Source organism: Anarrhichthys ocellatus, unplaced genomic scaffold, assembly GCF_004355925.1.
Source record: "Anarrhichthys ocellatus isolate YVR2014 unplaced genomic scaffold, GSC_Weel_1.0 scaffold19, whole genome shotgun sequence".
Taxonomy (NCBI): Eukaryota; Metazoa; Chordata; class Actinopteri; order Perciformes; family Anarhichadidae; genus Anarrhichthys; species Anarrhichthys ocellatus.
The window spans coordinates 5,171,774-5,190,860 of record NW_022280049.1 but is presented as its reverse complement, the minus strand read 5'-3'; the positions used below and the strand labels follow the sequence as shown (position 1 = coordinate 5,190,860).

Genomic DNA, 19,087 nt, shown 5'->3' with positions numbered 1-19,087 from the left:
ATACGGGTATTAGTTACTATGCAGAAAGGCGTGTCCGTATACTCCCCGAATATGAATTTATGAAGCCTGCTTGTGATTTCAATCTGACTAATGTATCAGAACAAACCCATCTGTGCAGCACTGACCCCTGAGGTGAGGGTTTTAGGGGGGGGGGGGGGGGTGCAGTGAGCGTGGGCGGCTGGTTTATGCTCCCACCGTGAACCAAGTTGGTCAGTGAGAAGGCGAATGAAATGTTTTGTCCACATTTGTAGAGGCTTGAAGGAAGAAAAACACAGAACAAGAAAGAAAGAAAGAAAGAACATCTCTCCAGAACAAGTTCCATGGGAAAAATTTTATTTATCAATATGCGGTAGTTTCCAAACTGGTGGAACGTTATTTCCATTGTAGCTGGTGCCAATAGGTTACGCTGAGAAGCGGCGAAAGAAGTGAATGGCAAAAAAAAAGAAGAAAGAAAGAAAATAACACAACTTGACAGTTATGATTCAAACAAAGGGAAACAAATTCAACAGGTTTTTTGCTTACACATGCACATTGAAAAAATAATACTGTGGCTTTTGAACAATAGCAGAAATCAACCTACAGTGAGGCTCATACCATGAGCGACCAACATCTTTGTGCTGATTTAGGGAAGGGAGGGAGAGAGCAACTTTAAAACAAAGACCGCCTGGGAGATAATGAGTGGTGTAAACCGGATGATTTATGGCGAGCGCAGAACGGTCACACTCTCATTCGTGGCCCCCTTTTTCTCCTCCGTCTCCCCCTCCGTCTAGCCCGATGGTCTTATTAAAACTGAGAAAAGATTAATCTCCCTGGACCAAAATGTTTTTGTTACATCTAATAATGGAGTGGAAGGTGTGGGTAACTCAAAGGCAGTGGAACAGTGGAATTACACAGTCTTCATATGCAGAGTTAAGTGCTGTCTCCAACAGGGATGGGTGCCTCATCATTCATAGCTTCAATGATCTATCCGTTTCAAAGCTTCGCTTGGTGGCAAAGCTTTAGTCCTGAACAGTTTTATGAGCAACTAGAATCCTGTTGAATGGCGATGTAAAAACTCTGAACCCCAGCTTTTGCTGCTGTTGTTGTTTAAACACGTGTGTTAACAAAGACTTTTTGACAATACTGGACGCTGCAAAAAAAAAAAAAAAAAAAAGAAGCCAGCTCATGGGTCCGTTGCAATATTCAGTTTAACTCTAGAAGAAACATAAAATAAAAACATATTGCGAACAGAGACAAAAAAAATGCAAGGATTCATACAAAACACACTTTTAAAAAGACAGCTATTTACAAACATCCTCCATTACAAAAATCTAATCTTAAATTCTTCTTATGAGCAGTGTTCAGGTGAAGTTACATCTTAAATTGGGCTCTATCCATATATTTACATTACTCTGTAATCTCCTTTTAATTTTCTTTTTTTTTTTCTCTCACAAAAAAAAAAAAAACCCAAACATTTAAAGTGGTGACTAGAATGAATAAAAATGAGATATGGTGGGTGGTAATTTGATAATGACTCCCTCGGCTGGCGCAGGTGAATGGATGCGCACCGATCCGAAACAAAAATATTTGATTTAAATGCGTTTCACAGAGGGCCACTGAGGGCTGCATGCTGAGCTAAAACACAGGGCCGCAAAAGCACGAGCAGCTGTTTAGGTTGTTAACTTTGAGGTTAACGACACGCAAACACTACTGAAGTCACCCCCCCCCCTCCCACCGAGTCTCCAAGCTGGGGCTGCCTTTTAACTCAGCGGTGTGTGTGTGTGTGTGTGGATGGCAATAGTATGTGGCAGCAGATGATGGGTGTCTCTGCCGGTGAATAAACATTCACCAGGCGGCCTGACCCCTTTTCCGACTGGAGATAAACCTGGACCCGTCAGTCTCGGTGTGTCTGTGCGCACGAGCGCGCCGAAACGTCAGCTCGCGTCTTGCGCGCTGAGGAATAGCTGTCCTTATCTGCTCCCCCTCTCCTCTCACACATCATTAACTGGGACTGCGGCGCTCTGTACTTTTTGGCAGCCGCACCATTTGGGAGCACCTAGTTCCAGTACCTCGAAAAACAAGTCAGCTGATCGACCACGGAGAGCATTCATACACACAACACGTGGAGGGAGCAAAAAACAAACAAAAAAACTGCAAATATAAGCACAAATAAGCACTCACACTTAGAAGCACCTGCATGTGCACACAGAGAGCTCATCCACCCCCCCTCCTCCCTCACCTCACCTAAAAGCGAGCGTCAGTGTGCACGTGTGTGCACACATCCGGCTGCAGTAAATCCTGTCTCGGTGCCGGCTGCCCTGGGCTGTGTGATAGCTGAGCTGCAGTGTCCTCTCTGGCTGAACACCTTGACTGAGGAATATTCTGCACAGCATTTTTTATTCACAGCACAACTGGCGAGAGGATGGGAAAACGAATGCTAAACTACCCCCGCCCCCACCCACCACCCGCCATCTTCCTCGAAGGTAAAAAGCCAAGTCACAGGAACATTTTCTCCCTCATCCTATCTCTCTCTCTCCTCCCCGGCTGGCGAGTGTGGGCACGGAGATGGCACATAGATTAGTCACATGCTGGCGACACCACTCACTGCGCACTCCACTGACTCATCCCACAGATGGCGGCCAATTGGCGTCCGGCGATACTGTATGTCCCAACGTTCAGCCGCGGCCCGCCATCCAACTCATATATGGGGCATCCTACCTATGTAGGCCAGCCAATCGGTGGCGGCCACCTCAAACCCACGCCCACCTCGCCCAGGCGGCAGGCACCACACGAACTGTTTGATGCTTACACTGGAGCACCAGAAGCCAGAACAAACAAATATCAATCTGCCTGCTGTCTTAAAAAAAAAAAAAACATCCCCCCCCCCCAAAAAGCTCATCAGAGACAATAAAACCTTCAGTCGGTGCCAACAGGAGCAATGAGAGGGTTTTTCTAAGATCTTGGGCTTGTCTGTCTGTTTGTCGGTGCGTCTGTCTGTCTGTCTGTCTGTCTTGTTCTTCAACCTTACCATAAAGTAACTTAATGTTCTACCCCTAAGCCAGTAAGTCTGCCCAGATACGGGACTGGTCCGGACATGCCCAGACACACACGCGCACGCGCGCACACACACACACACACACACACACACACACACACACACACACACACCTCAATGTCAAGAGTCCGGGTCAAGGTACATTCTCAGGTAAAAAAAAAAAAAGGGGAAAAAAAAAAATTTTGGACAAAATGAATGTGATGGATGACATGGGTGGTGAGAAGAACATGGAGTGATAATGATGATCTATTCAACTCTATACATTGTGCACTTGTAGGAAAAGTCTAACAAAATACAACTGCTTTGTGAACTGAATCAGGGTTCGAGGAAATCCTCCATCAAAAATAGTAAGTAAGGCAAACATCAGAGGTGCGAACGGGAGAGGAACAAGTTATTTTTCACACGCTGTGTCTGATACCTGAGCTACCTGGAGAGTTGCTTGGCTCAGCGCGGAGCCCTGACTAACACACACGCACACAGACACGCACACATCCACACGTGTAATGCTTGCACACAAACTGCAGGCTGAGTGGCGTCCGGGGCCTGTGTCTGCCTGTCCCTGGCTTGTGTGCTGGGATGGTGTGTTTAATTGGGTGGACCACAGACTGTACTTCAGGGAACTGAGATAAGTTATATCCTGCCCGTTAAAGGGGACAGCAAAACCAGGAAGCTGGAGTTCCATCTGTTGGTTCGCTCTCCCCCCCCCCCCCCGTCGGAGCACAGTGGGGAGATGTAGCAGGTGTGGAGGTGAGGGGGAGGAGGGGGAGGGGGAGGAGGGGCGGGTGGGGATTGTCAGACAACCCAAACAAACAGAATAAACCTCTCCCATCAGTCAGCTCACAAACCCCTGCTGGTTACTGGTCAGCGCTCGTCTCTCCAGATTTGTGCAGCAGGTGGTAGAAATAATACTGGGCTTGAAGATGCATCAAGTCCCCCAAAATGCAAAGGAAAGTGTTCTTCCCAAGGACATAAATCAAGCGCTCCTCTCTCCCTCCCGACCGTGTCGCTGGCTGTGCACGGCCGAGCGCGTCAGACTTTGTAGTAGATGTTGGCGGGGCTCTGCGGGGGCATCTCCTGGACAATGTAGACGGGGTGGCCATAGTCGCCGCTCACCTTCTCATAGTGAGGGCAGTAGTTGTTCTCTGTCCGCAGCGGAATGATGATGTCACTGGGCTCCGTGCCAGCCGTGCCCCCGGGCATCTTGGGATTGGACAGCGTGCTGAGAGACAGCCCCGAGGGGCGGGGCTGCGAGTGGACGTTTTTCCTGGTGCGCTTGCGCATCTTGATGAGCAGGATGACGAGGAGGAGGATGAGCACGAGGAAGATGATGCAGCCGGCCCCGATGGCGGAGAACACGGCCACCTTGGAGTTGAGGATGCCGTCCGAGTTTCCAGAGTTTCCAGATGGGTCCTGATTCATGGGGTCTACAGAGAGGAATAAAAAAAGAGAAGGCTTAGGGACTGTGCATAAATCATTCAAAGATGGCTTTCATGTGAGCCATAAAGGTCCGTTTTGCCATATGCAGAGGATACGGGGTGGGGTGAAAATATTGCAGTGCACAAGCCCTTCGGCACAGAGCTGTTGCCTGTTCCTGGTTCACACATTTGGTGGCTAGGATAACAGTTTATTTAGAGGCTCTTTATTTCAAAACAGAGAGTGGCCGTGTTTCCACTATTTTGTTAAGTTGGCAATAAACAGTGCCCGTTTAAAACAAGGCTGAACGAGCTGAACGCTTGGTCGGCAACCTGAGCCTGGGGCCCCAAATTAAAAGGGTCCCAAACAGCTGTGGATTTATTATGATGTTTAGATATGAAAAATATTGAATTGTGTTATTACTCAAACTCATTGTACCCAGAAATAACTTACAAAAGGGACCCAAAGCACTTACAAATATGCGACTCAACTGAATACTATAAATGTTCAGATTTGGCTCACGAAATTTAACAACTCAAATGCGTGTAGTATTCATTAAACTATCCGGCATCACTTTAGAATTAAAAGCTCCACCTCGAACAGATGTCACATGTAAGCACATTGTACTGATAACGCCTCTTTCACTCTTCTTTGAATGCAGGACTTTGACGGTGCAGTATTCATAGTTTTTTAATAGTTTTACTTCAGAAAAAAGGTTTGAGTAGCTATCTTCTTCTACCACTGCCGATACCAACATCCCCAGTTAGAGAAAGGGTGAGAAGTAAAACGAGACGGCGTTTGCAGCGGTGCCCAAATCCCTAAATCCGCCCTTGAGAAAAAAAAACACACCCAGGTCGCGAAACACCGGTGAAATACACTCTGCTTCGATTCTACTTCCTGTTTGCTATCTGCTCATGCTAACTCCAGGGGGATGAAGAAGATTCCGGTTGTAACGTTTTATCCAGCGCCCATGTGACATTAGCAGGCTTTGTCCAGCATCCAACAGCAAAAGAAAGAGCGGTGAATTTAAGTCAGGCCCGCTGCGGACGAAAGAGCCCTTAATCTCCGCCCCCGCTGCTACACAGAGAGCTGTGTGCTTGTTGTTTTTTTTAAATAATGAATGTGTCGCGTGTCCAAGTGGCACCAAATTCGACACTGCTCTCCCTTAGGTCCCCAGCAATACGCCTGCCAAGTGTGCGGTAAATCGGATGAACAGTTGTCCAGATATGCAAAGAACACACAGACAGGCGGAGATCCCTTGCTTTATAGTTGGATACATTATTTAGAGATTTCTTTCTGTCGAACAGAAGGGGAGGTTAAGAGTCAGCGCCCCTTCCCAACTAAATCATTTTCATACAGTCCCCTCAGAGGCCGCGGAACAATCCGAGGATCATATCATTTACAGGAAGCTGCCCCCGTCAAGTGCAGATCTGACTGCTCGGTGCCTAAATCAACTGTGATCACATCCCTGTTTGTTGTTCGCTCTACATGACTAACGGCCCCCACTGATGTGATTTAATTGAATTAGCTCATTCAAAATAGACTCCTAATGAAATCTGCAGACATCACTCCACATAACAGAGATTCCCGCTCTGATAAGGCTGAGCCCCGGCAACTCCTGCGACATGTCGGGGCCACGTTTGTATGGCAAAGGCCAAGCGAGATGTGGAAAAAATAAAAAATTGAGGAGGGCATATCTGAACATCTGATTTTATTTTGTCCTTTAGTCTCTGGGGTTCTGAGGGGGGACGGGGGACGGGGGGCGGCGGCTGTGACTGGCTCCTCTAGTGACTGAAATCTGAGAAGGACCAAATCTGTTTTCCATGTATGCATGCAGCTGCTGCCAAAGAGCAGCACTCACCTCCTCCCACCACCACCTCTTTACTGTCCATGACCCCCCCCCCCCCCCACAGGAGACACAAAAGCCTTGTACCTCCAGAGACTGCCATCCCCGCTAATGACTGTGTCTCCACACTCGGCTGACCACTCCGCACTTAACCATTTACCGAGGGGGGGTAACTGAGCCTTGCGCCTTATCACGGCTAAATGACATCACTCAAAGCTACCGATTCCCGGACTTATCGATGAAATCAGAGGCGCGAGGAATTTTTCGTACATTCTGGGCGCTGGAAGGGGAGCTGGAGAGCGGGGCTGTCAGGCATCTCATTCCTGAAATATCAGCCCCTCTCAAACCACGGCGACACGTCCTTCAATCCGCCCTCCGCTTCCTTACTTGACATAATCACTGATCTAACAATGGTAGACGGGTAAAAGCCCCGGCATAGGGAAAAGTGACTTCAGGACATCTTTTTATAGAGCAACTATAATGTCAAATAAGCAATTATTACACGAGGGCAGCTTATCACGTTGGGACAGGCAGAACGGTTTGTACTTTGGGGGAAGTTTGTGGCGTACAAAGTTGTGGAGTAAGTCAAAAAAAAGTTGAGAAGCGGTCCCTTCTGTGGGAAGGAAGTTACGAAAGGTGCTGGTGGTGAAAACAGGAAAGGAGGAGGGGCCCCCGGAGCCTCCGCGGACGGCTCGAGTGACTCCTTCAATTATCTCTGCTTTTAATCTTCATTTATCTGCAATTCAAATGAGGTTTAAAAATAAATATTATAAAGAGGAATGTCTTTGAGTCTCCTTGGGTGCAGCACGCACTGTGTGTACAGTATGAATAAGAAAGTGACTCAGGGTGAGCCGTGTTTGATTTGGGGCGTGGTTCCTTATTGTTTTATTGCCAGCTGCATTTTGGCGAGTGCTATTCTACTCCGTATAACATTTGGTTTTACATCGTTTTTCGCCTGTTGACCCCCCAGATATCAAAGGAAAATGCCTGCGGCATGAAAAAGCCATATGAGAGAATACCTACTTTGGGAGGCTCAACTATGATTTTTATTTTCTCTTTTCAGGCTAAATGTGATTAATTATTAGAGGAAGCCTTGAGGCTGTGAATATTCCCTTTTTACACTTCAAAAACCTTTATTTTACTAAAATATTTGCACTCTAAAAACGAGAAGGCATTCTGTAAAGAGTCTGAAGCTGCAGTTTTCTGGGTAGAGCGTTGGTCTGTCAATCTGCTCACCAGGGTTTCTTGGCACCTCGGGCCCGGTCCGACCCAGGTCAGGCGGACTGGGACTGGACTCCGGTATGGCGTTGTTCTCTGTAGCGTCCGGCGCCACGGGGTTCGCTGCGTTTGGGACTGTGGGAAAACACAAAACACATAGAAACTCAGCCTCGGCAAGCTGCATGCGCTGAATTACAATGACTCGTTCCCCCTGCGTCGGCAAGGATTATTTATTATTATCTTCTGATATCTCTTTTACACACAGAGAAGGTTATCTTTGCATGTGTTGAAAGCGTCTAAGAAGTGAAGATGAAAGCAGAAAAAAAAGAGGAAGGACAAGTTAGCGAACGTCTGCGAAACACGCAAGTATCCCTGTCCTGTCGTAAAAAATGAGCTCACATCTACATCAGCAGCTCCTTCAGCAAACACTCAGACAGGCATTCCCAACACTGACACATTCATGAGAGGGGCACGCACACACACACACACACACACACACACCTAGAATATACTTACAATACACTTAGGCATGGCAGAATGAGGGTAAAGTAGTTATATATTAACTTTTTATTGTTGTACATTATTCATCACGTTAAAAGGCCATAATATGTCTTATTTATTGCTCTGGATTTAACTCTGCCTGAAAGAGGCACACATCTGAAGAGGAGAGAATGGGAGGACGGGACGAGAAGGGGGGGGGGGGGGGGGTGTATAAGCTCTGAGGGGGACGCAAAGGAAACAGACTGTTTATCTGTCCGTCTGTTGTGATTTTCAGAGCATGCACTTTGAAGTCTTTGCGCGGTAAACACCGGTGCGCACGCGGCACGGCTTTAACGAGGGCAGGGCTGGCAGACAGCTATAAACTATTACCGAGGCCGGCCTGATGGATTCCACAGAACACTATCAGATGCACTATCGGCAACTGCCCCCAAGGCCTGCCCAAAGGGACGGGTGTGAGAAACTGAGAGGAGGGCGTACTTGGAGGCAATTTACATTTAAAAGTCCCTCGTGGCAAGTTTGCGTGGCATGTGTGTGGCCGTGCATATATATATATATATGTGTGTGTGTGTGTGTGAGAATAGAGCCTGACAGTCTAGCAGTCTATTTTCTATTTCCACCTCAGTTTGGCCGAGACTGGAGAAGGGAAATGATTCGGGTGTGGGATGTCTGGAAGATATAAACGAGAGAAGAGAGAGGGAGAAAAATGAAGAGGGAGGACATTTGGAAAGAGGAAAGACAAAGATAAAATCATGGGCAATAGTGCTTTTTGTTGTTTTTTTGGCAAACATAACATAACATAAATTGATCTTCTCTTTTATCTTGTCCGTGTCCAGACCACCGCATTGCTCCGCACCAACTGCAGCAGTGGTGAACCCAGCCGTGAGCTGTTGTGCTCCGTCAATAATTGATGAGAAAAGACAGGAGTGAGAAGTGGGGAACATTGGCATACGGCAGCCGATACGAGAGGACACGGTGATCTGATTCACTCACATAGCCCCAACATAGCCCCACTGAGCATGTGCGGGGAGCGTTCTAATGTTGTGACCCATTTTTCTGTGTGTGTGTACTGCTGACATTTCCCTTAGCTATGCAGACAGCAAACTACCTCAGAACTGCCAAAACCCGCCAGAAGGAGGGAGAAGGTGGGGAGGGGAGGAGGAGTGAGAGTGAGGGAGACAATGATTGAGAGGAGGAGAGAGAGAGGTAGAGAGAGAGAGAGAGAGAGAGAGCGAGAGAGAGGGGGGGAGAGGGGAGAGGTGCGTGCGAGGCGGTGAGTCAACATATTTTCTAATGAGCACGGTGACATGATGTGGTGGGGGAGAAAGAGAGCGCTGAATGTATGAAATATGGGCCGCCTGTATTTCTCCTGCAATCAACTGCGCTTCCTCTTCACTTCACATTTTATATAGAGACAAACGGCGGAACACGAGGCGTTTAAAGCACAATTAGGTATTGACGTGTCAGGGCGCATATTTTCCCACAAAGCGATGATTCAACGTGATTAGGCACGGGAGTGTCTCCACAGGAAGATACACTACGGAGCAATGCGGGCACTGGGGTGAGTCACCGAGATGTAATCCATGGAGCAAAGTGCAAAAGGGGGAGCGGAGTGGACATATGGGAAGATCTCGAGGACGTGGCTGCAGGAAGCGTTGGCATTCGGCTGCAGAGGCGAAGGAAGCGTAGCTTTAACACAATAGCGCGTGGGGTCAGAGCCAAGCTGAGCGCGGGATTGTTTTGTGTTAATTGAAACAACATCCAGCGTGGCTGCAGAGGGTTAGACTCTATAGGGCTGCAAAATAACGATTGGTTCTTTATCTTCAAAAGACTTTGGTTTGTCTGACCGACAAATATAGATATATATATATATATTCAATTTGTTGTTGTTTCAATGGAACAGAGAAAAAGCAGCACATTTTCTGCTGCAACTGTGAATGTTTGAAGTTTGTTGCTCGATGAATTCCTAAAACGCATCATTGGTAATGGAAAAAAAAAAAGTGTTCAGTGAACTTTCAGTCAACCCTTTTGGCAACTAATCAACGTTTACTTTCAGCACCAATAGAGTCAGTCAAAAGTATCATTTTTCAGTTATATTGCTTTTTTATGGTCACTACAGCTGGAATGACTTGTTGGTTAATGAGGAGCCGATGCTGTTCTTTGACATGTATGATGGTCAACACAATATCATCCAACGGTCGGATAACAGTAATGGAGGAAGTATTCAGATCCAAGAAGCAAAAGTACCAATACCACATTGTAAAAATACTTCATTACAAGTAAAAGTCCTGCATTATAAACGCTGCATGGGTTATGCAAGTATTATCAGTAAAATATACCAGGAGCAAACGTCCTCAATGTAGGAAAACAGCCCCTCTAAGCGTTATTATATCTTTGTATTATTATGATTGATGCATTAATGTATTGACCGAAGTAGCATTTTATCTTTGTAACTAATTTGAACTATTTTACATAATGTTGAGTTATCTTATCTGTAACAATGCATCCGAATTCATAAGGGCATCATGTTTGTATGGGTTAGGGTAAGTACATAAGAACCACAGCTGTCTAATTACTGCTCAAGTAAAGTACAAGTACTTCAGAATTGTACTGAAGCACAGTACCGTCATATAAAACCAGCAGTTTAAATACGTCTCAGGGAAATTACACTGCATTTATTAGTATTTTTAATTCATCGTTTTGTCAATGAAACAATCGGCATATTGATCAATATTGAAAATAATTGTTAGTGAACCCTAGACTCCAAAAAACGCTAAATCTTGTCTTATTAAGTGCATTTGTCTAATAAGTAACATCGGTGAGATATAGCCTCTTGTTTTTTGCAATGCATCTTGAATATAATTTGAATTGAAACAATACTACTTCTGAGCATTATGATGACACGCAACACTTCCCAATACTAGTGAAATAAAGCCAAAAAATCGATTTTTATTTTGAACCACCTAAATATTACATCTTGTTTCAATAAATCTGTATTACCTCTTTATTACAAGCAACAACACCTCGTAGTCATAATTTGTTTCACTTATTTTTGAAGAGGACTTTTTTTTACGGCGACTTCCTCAGAAGTTGTAAACAGCAGCTCAAGTTTCAGTCGACGCTCTAATTTCTCGCGGCCCTTCCTCTGATAGCTACTGGGCTGGACGGGCACATTGTGCATCAAATATTCCGCTCACAGAAATAGATTTAAAAGTAGTTTTTCAAACAAGGTTTTTAGGGCACATGGATTGTTGATTGACAGCTCGCTTCGGACCGTTTTGGGAAATGTGCGCACGGCCCTGGCGAAGTTGAGGAACAGCCGGGGAGGGAGGGGGGGGGGAGACTTTCCTGGACGTTTCCTCGAATAACACATTTTCCTTTTCAGCTTCCATTAACGTGAGCTCAGGGGATTTGTGTTTTCTCCCGGTTAATAGTTTAGTGTAAAAGCCCGTGCTGCCCTGCATTCATGCAGCCATGTTGTCACTTGGCGATGGCGTTGCAATCCCCGGCCTGTCGGATGCTCAAACCGACCTACATGGGAAAAGATAATGCGACGCCTGTACGTTCCGAGAGACTGTTGCGGGTATTTTTTCACTGTTTCTGCTGAATTTGTTTCCGACGCGGACCTCGCTAGCATCAGCAGATTGTTAGCTTCTATTCTCCCACAGACTGCCAGGATACGCTGCTGTCATCCCACTGGCCAACATTCAAATATCTGCACACAAATATGCAGACACACACACACACACACACACACACACACACACACACCTCAGTTTATTCTTCACATGTTGAGAACGAGCTCTTAAGCCCCAATCAGTTCATCGTGGCGGGCAGATGTTCCTCTCATATGGCGGTTAGTGTCTGTTTGGGTCAAAACAACCTCGCTGATGATGGGGGGTGGGGGGGGGGGATGTTTAGAGAGTAACACATCTGTGTACTGTGCGCTGTCGCTTTCAGGATATAGACGTCCACATATTGAGTAAAACTGCGTCTAAAAGTGAAAAGTATGATGCGAACCAAATGTTGTGTCCAAGGATATCCAAACAAAGCTGGCTTGTTTACTCCCAGCGATTCTGAGATGACTTACCCCGGCCGTGCACTTACATATGAATTTCAAACACATTTTCATTCTGTGATTACTTGAGAGGAATCTTGAATCATAGCTGAGGGATATCAGAGGCCTGTCTTACGTCCCCTTTCTTCTCAGTCGTTTCTTATTTCGCTGTTCTTTTCTTGGGGATCTCACCATTTGAACAAACTAATTATGTGTATCACAATAATCGTTCAAAAACTCGCATGTATCATCATTATTACTACATACTGAGCTGAGACACAGCTTGTACACAAAGTAACCAGGTGGCAGACGAATACCTAACGAATACCTAATCTAATCAGTGCACTTCATCACACTGAAGGGAAAATCCTGTAAATCCAATACTGCAGTCTATAAAGCTGTCCTGCTTATTGATTTGCAACATTGCTTTCAATGGCCGATACGAGCAGAGATATCAAAGCATTGGTTACCTCAGTGTGGCACAGTGTGAGGCAGAATCCTATAACCATATTACTTAAAGACTAACCAAATAGCTGCTGATTTGAACGGGACTTAAAGCTGGAACACATTTTATCCTCCCCTTTTTAGCATCAATAAACTGTGTAAAATCAATATTTAATGGTTTAAATAACAAACTATATAACACGATGTATTTGTACACTTATAATGTAATAATAATGTATTTTTGAACAACTTCAGATAATATTACTAACAATATAATCATAATCACCCCCTATTTCATATGAATGTGAATTATATTCATTTATTACATAAACTGAGGTAATATCGCATACATTTCTTCGAATGAAGTCCTTAATAAATACAACATATTTATGGTATTCATTATATTCAACAACTTCAAACAAACTCCATCCATGAAGGCCAGAGGGATGCGTTTGTGTGTTTAATCATATATTATTAAATATGATTGTTCTGTGTTATCAATCATTCATTAGCTATTCATAAACCAGTTATGGCTGGTTTGTAGGGGAGATTATAACTGTTTAAAAATACATACATTCAGACGAAGCAGCAAAAGATGACACTACTCATTTCTGAGTGTATTCATATTGTGTTATGACCTGTTTTGCATGCGTTACTATTTGAACTACTATTATATCTTACAATGGTTGTTAATGGCAAGGCTGGGTAATGTTTATCAACAACAATATTTTTCTTTTTACGATACATCAAATGCAAATGTTTGCAAAATCACATATCAACTTTATAAAACCGTTAAATATGAATAAATCACATTTAATAATACAAACTGAATGCCATTGTTAAGCATTTAACAAAACTCCTCAAAAGTAGCAAACTAAATGTTAATTCATTTGGAGACTAGAATTTCAGAAAATGATTGCGCAATATGATCATATCACCCAGATGTGACACCGCCATATCAATGGTTATATTGAATAGCAACCAAAACTCAAGTAATGCCTTTAAAGACGGCCTATAAACAATATTTCTAAAACCTCTACAGTTCTCAGAAAGCAGGTCCTGTCGGAGGCCGGCGGCAGACAAAGTCACGCTGGACACACATGGCGACAAATGTAAAAGGTCACAGCAGAAGTGAAACACGGCTTTGAGGCGGCAGCGCTGTGTTGTGCTCCTAAATGTGAGGCGAGCGCACGTTTACCTTGCCCGACTTTCATGATGACTTTCATGGCTCGGCTCTTGCACACGCCTCCCTCCCGGTTCTCCAGGCCGTCGACGGTGCCGTTGGAGGTTGCTGGAGAGGGGAGAGAAGGAGATGAGGTGTGAGGAGAAAGGAGAGGAAGGGGAGAAGGACAAGGAGAGGGGGAGGGGGATGTGACGGAGGGTGAAGAGAAGAGAAGCAGGAGGAGAGAAGAGAAGATGACACACTGGTTAATGAGCACGTCCACAACGCACAGAACCAATCAATATTTACGACAAGCACTGATTAGCTGTTCCAGTGATTAGCCGTTCTCACCCTCAATCAACCGTCAGCTCCTCTCAACGGTATCTCTCATTAATGCAATAAAGTGAAGTCAAATGAATGGAACAACATTAGAGCCTACTGAGGGGCGGAGTGTGGTCAGACCTGTGTGTGTCTGTGTGTTTTCTGTCTGTGCATACTTGAACATTGAGACATGCCAGCCAGAGTTCCAGCTGCTTGCCAAGTCCTCGAGCTGCTTACTCCCTCTGAGCCACATGTGTCATTACTTGCTGGTAGCGCCGAGAGCTAAATGCCTCCCTTAATGTTTGTGTGTGTGTGTGTGTGTCCATTTCTATATTAGAGTGTGTGTGTGTCGGCCTCCCTTCATTTGTTTTAAAGTGCGCGTTCTGCTCGGACTTGAGCGAGGCTGTTTATTCAATGTCACATTCACTTCAGACACCGTGACACAATTGGCTGTCTATTTCAGGGCCCATGATAATGACCTAGGGAGACAGAGTGTGACTCTGACCTTAACACTGAGCGGCCAGCGTAAGGCGGTTGTGTGTGTGTGTTTGCGCGTACATGCATGCGTGTGTGTGTGTGTGGCCGTGCGTCTGTGTGGGCGCATGCGATGGCAGCTCTAATTTTGGAATTCCCCGAACAATCTCCATCTCCGCTTAGTCTGCTGTTTTAACTTACTCCCTTCCTCTGAAATGCTTTTGTTTCTCTTCCTCGCATTATCCACCTTGGTCTCTCTCACTCTCTCTCTGCTTTTTCGCTCACTTCATTCCGTTTTTTTATCTGCCCTATCTGACTCTACCCCTCCCCTTCCCTCCCTCTTAACTCAATGACCATCTCCCTGGGTGATTGCTTCAGATGGCACCCTCATTATGACGAGATAGTCTTGGAGAGGGTGCTTATCTAATGATGACACAAAGAGAGACAGACTCAGACGGGGGGGCACGGAGGGTAAATACTTACCCTCCGTGGTGTGGTGTGTCAATGCTGCGGCATGCATTTCCCTGCCTTAAACTGAAGTTTCATCCAGTGGTGCAGCTATCCGGCTCTGTTGCTACGGAAAAAGCTGGTCTGGTTGATTCATGCCTTGTCATTCCTAAGTATTATTAACGTTGACATTTTGTTGCCCTCTGGGAGTTCAGCTTTGTGCTCAGGCCAAATTGGAGAAAACTAAATAATGAATTGCGCTAATATTATGTTACATTATCAGATCACACTCTCTAGATGACGAGGGGGGGCGAACCACAACATTTTGTTAGCCTGGCCATGAGTGCGTGATCATTTGCGAGGAATGATTGCGATAACATTGTGACAGCACAGCTCTCTTCGGGGCAAATTCCCCCAGCTGTAGACTCAACACAGCCTGAGTGAGCCGGACACTGAAATATATATACGAGGGGCCGGGCCCTGCCAAGTGCGGCGCAGGAACAGAAAGATTTTTGAGAAATTTACGTGGGACATTAATGTGAATGAACACTCAAGGCTAAGTGAGGGTTATGGTTTATGTAAAGCCTACGCAGGGAGCAAGTCTCTTTGTAAAGGGAACATTCAAAGACAGTGAGGTGAACAGGCCTGCTTCCAGTCTTAAAGGCGCACCGTCTCCCCACCACCGAATGGCCCAGACGCTGCCGCGATTGCCGACCTCATCCTGCCATTTTCTCCCCTTCTTTCAATTTTTTTAATTTCCAGGGCAAGGTGATGCGAGAATCTTTGAAGTTTGAGCTCAAAAGTCGCTTTAATAATCTGAGTAAGAGTGAGCGTCATGCCATGAATTTTATATCCACTCAGAGGGAGCAAATCTTCTCAGCGTTAACTTACTCCTGTCATCTAAATAAGCTATTCCTTCAGGCTGGCTGAACAGGCTCCCCCAGCTGATGCGGCATAATGATAAGTTGGCCCTTCGAGGCCTCCGTTTGGGCAAAGCGACTGAAAGAGAGCCGGGGTTTTTATGAAGGGATGATCACTTCATATGTTGTTTGTGCTCAGGCCGTTTAAAACGTCAAATAGTTCAAGGCTTTTACTGTACCGATGGAAAGTCATAATCCGATTAACCATGACCAATTCCAATCACATTTCCTTATGTCCTTACATCCTTTAAGCGCTGTTCAAGATGGAAATTGACTCCAGAAACAACTGTTGAGTCCATTAACAAATGTGCGGTGAAAAAAAAAAAAAGAAAAGAGAACTTGCAGCACACACTCCTGTGTTTGTCATTTCATCCCGTGTGTGATATCGCCGTAGTTACATTTATCATGTCGGTGTTCACTTGAAAACAGATAACTGCTAGACACGTTAGACAAACTCCCTAACCGGCCGTCCACAACAAGGACACACTGCCGGCTCGGTTTTAATCTGAAAGCTGCCCTCTCTCTCTCCTCTACTGACGTTAATCCAAATCTGGATTTCCAGATATTAAAAGGCCGACGGTCATGTCGTGTTTTGGAAAGAGGAAACTGGGGAATTGGGTCTTCCTGTGTGTCTCTGCGGAGATAAAAACACAAGGGGATAAAGCCAACCGTAGGATGGAGAACAAAGAAACTCCCTCTCTGCTGCTAATGATTTAGTGGAACAAACCGGTTTCGGCACGAGGAGTCCAGAAAACCGAAAGAGCTGGTCATTGCATAAAGGAATGTTGCTCTTTTTTTTTTTTTTTTTTTTTTTAATAAAGCGGTCAGGCTCCAAAGCTGTTTTTTTTTTAGTACGATGGTTAAGGCCCTCTTTGTGGGTGTGGATCACTGGCCGCAGAGTGGCTAGTGGGAGAACAAAAGATCTACAGCTGCTGAAGTCATAAGAGAAACCAGGTGCCAAATGTTAATGTTGGGAAATATCTACAGCACAAAATGTGTCAGCCAAGAGAAAGAGCTGGCCCGCAACAAAGGCTCCCGTTCCAATACTACACATGCATACCGCTGCCGCGGAATGCATGTGAATGCACACAGGCTTCACAAGGACCTTCTGGATGGAGCGGAGGGACTGCTCCCACAAGGTGCGGGAGACGTGTGAGAGACGCAGCGCTGACTGGCCGAGACGACACGAGCCAAAGGCTAAAGTGTGACGCGGCAGTCTATATTTATTCTCAGGTCTGCTAAATGAGGTCACTCAGGTGGTCCTGCTGAATACATCCCCCCCCCCCTCCATCTCCATCATGAATCATCTGCTGCTTATTATTCCTGTCCAGCCCAGGAGGGGATGCTGGCTTTCATAGAGTGTGTACGTGTGTGTGTGAGTGTGTGTGTGCGTGCTCAACATCTACCCCAAAGCACCAAACGATGGGGAAAAGATAGATACAGCCAATGTGACAGACACAGAGCAGGTTGTTTAATGAGAAAGTGGATGAGAGGTGACATTCATTGGCTACCTTTCACACACACACACACACACACACACACACACACACACACACACACACACATACACCCCCCCCCCCCCCCCCCCCCCCCATTCTCCACAGCATTCAGACTTCCACTTAGACGAGCCGAGCCTAGCCGGGGCCGGGTAGTCACAGTAACCACCGCCAGTAATAATGCCTACATTTTCAGAAAACAAAACAAAAAAATAGAAAAAAAAGGAGCTCAACACATAAGCAGACACAACCACGATCAGATCACTCACACTTAGCATCAAGAAGAAGGGGAAAAAAAAAAAACACACACCGGCAAACAGAGCCGGTTTCCTTCCATTCCAGGCAAAGCAAGGGAGCTAGACACGGGAGTCTGTATCAAACAACAGTGTCACAACAGAGCCGGGGCCATTTCTCATACCTGCCTTATTCCTATCTCGGCTTTTGTTTACATTAGCGCACCGGAGTCGAAGTCGGGGTAGAAGGAGCCTATTGGAACAAAATATTTCACTCCTGAACGAGCGCGGAGAGGGTTAGATTAGGTTTATGGGCCTGATTCCAGAGATAACCCTCCACAGCAGATCTGGCACGCATGCAAGCTTGCACGTGCACGTGCACACACACACACACACACACACACACACACATACAGAGTGAGAGGTTGGCAGACTGGAATAATACTGGGGGATCTAGATGTTTGCACTTTGAACCATTTTCTAATCCCGAGTATTAGGCCATGGCTAAAGCCTGATTACGGCAGAATGAAATGGATCTAAATAGATGTCCTCGCCCATCAGCCCTCCGTTTCTTTGTCCCAGGAATAGCAATGGAAATCAGTAATCAACCTCCAACCCCTCGCTCGCCGCCTCTCTCGTGGCCTCCTGCGTGGGTTTGGCCCCGGCAAAGAAAACTTGAGACTTTTCATATCATCGGACGAATCGGGCGCGCTCGGCCCAACCAGCGGGTTCTTCTCGTCACCTTCCCAATAATAAAACCTGCCGGACAACATTAAATAGTCATATCTTTGACTTCAGTGCTGCACATTTTTCAGGCTATCTTTTATTTATTTTTTGCAAATCCAATATTGAATTTGGGTCAGAATAAATGTGGTGCACGGACACAGATGATTTTCTCATCTATGCGGTTTTTTTTTCACCGCTATTTCAGGTTTTGCCAAGCATCGCCATGTAGCAGCTCTGAGATGAGCGCGTGCTGCCTGTTCCCGGGAGCCGCTTCGCTGCACGTACGGTGAGCAGGTAGCAGCATTAGTGTCAAGGTTTGAGGTGGTTAGCGGCCCAGCGCACACAACTGTTGCTCAGCTTACTGCTTCGGTATACAGCCAGAGGGGGAGCTCCTCTCTTGCGTCCTGATTAGACTGCTCTCTCTCTCTCTCTCTCTCTCTCTCTCTCTCTCTCTCACTCTCTCTCTCTCTCTCACAAACACACACACACACGCACTAGCGAAAATCGAATACACGCACGGCTGCACACACACAAATACAACCCTAGTTGGAAACCGGCGCGAAAGAAATATACAGACATGTAAGCACTTGGCCCCACGGAAGCGAACACACACTGAAGCACACACTGACAAGCGCACACGGACACGCACACACACACACACATTGACTGCCTGTGTAGCCAGAAGATCAGGCAGGATTTAAGAGCTCCTCCGGCACCAAAATTACAGGGTACCTCTAAATCCTTCCAGCAGAGAGCACTATGGGATAGTACGGGGGGGGGGGGGGGGGGGGGGGGGGG

At 46.0% G+C, this 19,087-nt stretch overlaps 1 protein-coding gene across 1 annotated transcript in view; it reads right to left on the bottom strand.

Annotated features, from left to right (window-relative positions):
• Positions 1-316: 316 nt before the first annotated feature.
• efnb1 (ephrin-B1) overlaps positions 317-19,087 on the bottom strand; it is a 61,052-nt gene continuing 42,281 nt past the window's right edge. Inside the window, exons 3-5 of the mRNA XM_031857661.1 lie at positions 13,709-13,801; positions 7,530-7,646; positions 317-4,458 (exon numbers count right to left, since the gene is read on the bottom strand). Coding sequence (XP_031713521.1) covers positions 4,064-4,458; positions 7,530-7,646; positions 13,709-13,801 — 605 coding nt within the window. The 3' untranslated portion in view covers positions 317-4,063. The remainder of the gene's footprint in view (positions 4,459-7,529; positions 7,647-13,708; positions 13,802-19,087) is intronic.